Source organism: Belonocnema kinseyi, chromosome 8 (assembly GCF_010883055.1).
Source record: "Belonocnema kinseyi isolate 2016_QV_RU_SX_M_011 chromosome 8, B_treatae_v1, whole genome shotgun sequence".
NCBI lineage: Eukaryota > Metazoa > Arthropoda > Insecta > Hymenoptera > Cynipidae > Belonocnema > Belonocnema kinseyi.
Window position 1 is genome coordinate 56,305,250 of NC_046664.1, and position 1,834 is coordinate 56,307,083.

A 1,834-nucleotide genomic window follows, 5' to 3' on the forward strand; every position below is an offset into this window, starting at 1 on the left:
AGGCTTCACGTTCTAATTGATTTAATTTCTAAACGCACTGCTCTGTAATTTTCACAATTTTGAATGATTTTATTTAGAAAGAAATATTTTTCTTGAATAAAAATAAACCGTTTCTGTTACATAATCTTTTTCACGTAACAAAAATATTTTCAAAATAAGGAACATAATTTTCAATTTCATGGGAATTTTCGTTAACAAAATATATTTCTTTGTGACAAAGAAATCTATTTAAGTCAAAAATTTTTTTTAAATTAAAGGAGCCTTTTTTGAAAAAGTGATTATGCAATTTTGGTAGTATGTATTTAGTAGGATGGTTTACAAAAAACTTGTTTTTAATTTTCGTTGGCCGTATCGCGACAATATGCTTCTCTGGGTGAGATAATACACTTCTATTTTTTTTTTTTAGATCAAACAATTTTTTTACAGGTTGCTAGAATCGAATTTACCTAAAAACTGAGTTTTTCGTAGATTTAGAATTTTTTTAAATACCCATAATTGTTTTATAGAAATATCTTATGAATGAAAAATATAGCTAATAAAAAGGACAAAACTTTCACTTTGTGTACGATTGAAAAAGAAATTACTTGGCGCCGGTAAAAAGCCAAAAATGTGCTTTTACTTAAAAAGAGATATAACATGTACAGGATGTCCCGCGAGAACTGTAGTTACTTTTGTGAGTGTAGGGAGGGGGGGGGGGGGCGGCACAAAAAAATAAGCAAAAAATTCCCCTAAAGTTCTTTGATCTGATGCTTATTCTGGGCACAACAGAGAGTACAAGTTGTATTTACGTATGAGCATGTATGTGATATTGCAATTGTCGTTAAAATTTAATAATTTTGTATTGTAATTAATTGATATCAGGTGTGTCTCAGATATACCTTATTTTCCACGAAACAGCAAGTAAAGAGCTCTTAAAGAATACAGTCATGATCTCGATAGAAGTAAAAAAAAACTTTTATGATAATATAAAAATTTAGAAAATATTAATTTTCTAAAGCGAAATTTAGTAACGTGCAGAACCAAAGCGATTATTAATGGACGATTCCAATCTTGAAAGTGCTGAACGTCTCATTTTTAAATAATCGAATTCTTATTGAGACCGCAAGGTCGAATTTGTTATAGTTACTTATAATTACTTATATTTTATACTTACTTTTGAAGTAAAGAAGACTCACGAAAGTGAGAAGTAGCATGCTAGTTAGAATCATCGTGTTTTAAATATCGTCACTAGAAAACTAAACAGCACACTGGTTTTTCAAGGATTTCATCTGAGCAGGGATCTAATAACTGGCTGCTATATATACTATTTTTCATGATCGCTGTGTGATAACAAGCTTGATTCATTCTTCAAATAAACTAACTGGAAGAAGAAAGAATGTTCATCTCACACCTTAAAAATTTCGGAATCAATAATTACACCTAGAGTTTAGCTCACTGAACCATTTCCTATAGTATTTTAACAGGAAAAATATCACTTTCTAATAATAAGAATGAGATTACGATTAAAAATAATTAATAGTATTCAATTAAAATATCTGTAATTAATCAAATGTAATAAGGTCAAAGACTCTAGAATCAATATTTCTTCAAGCTCTAATTAACCAGTTTTACAGAATTTTTTTATAGCTCCAAAAAATGAGTTTAAAAATGAATCATGAAAGTATTGACTTTCATTAACTATATTATTTGTGGTATATTCTGTAGCTTTTTACAATAATTAAAAAATTCTGCAACTTTTTTGGAATATTTTGGAATTTTCCTTATTGGTCTATACTTGTTTGGATAAAACTCAATTTTAAGGCACACTATAAGTTTTTCTTAGGGGGGGGGGGGG

General features: G+C 28.8%; 1 protein-coding gene across 1 annotated transcript in view; it reads right to left on the bottom strand.

Moving 5' to 3' along the window:
- The window catches only part of LOC117178854, a 17,955-nt gene extending 16,728 nt beyond the window's left edge, over nt 1–1,227 (bottom strand). The window contains exon 1 of the mRNA XM_033370362.1: nt 1,154–1,227. Coding sequence (XP_033226253.1) covers nt 1,154–1,208 — 55 coding nt within the window. The 5' untranslated portion in view covers nt 1,209–1,227. The remainder of the gene's footprint in view (nt 1–1,153) is intronic.
- Nucleotides 1,228–1,834: the final 607 nt, after the last annotated feature.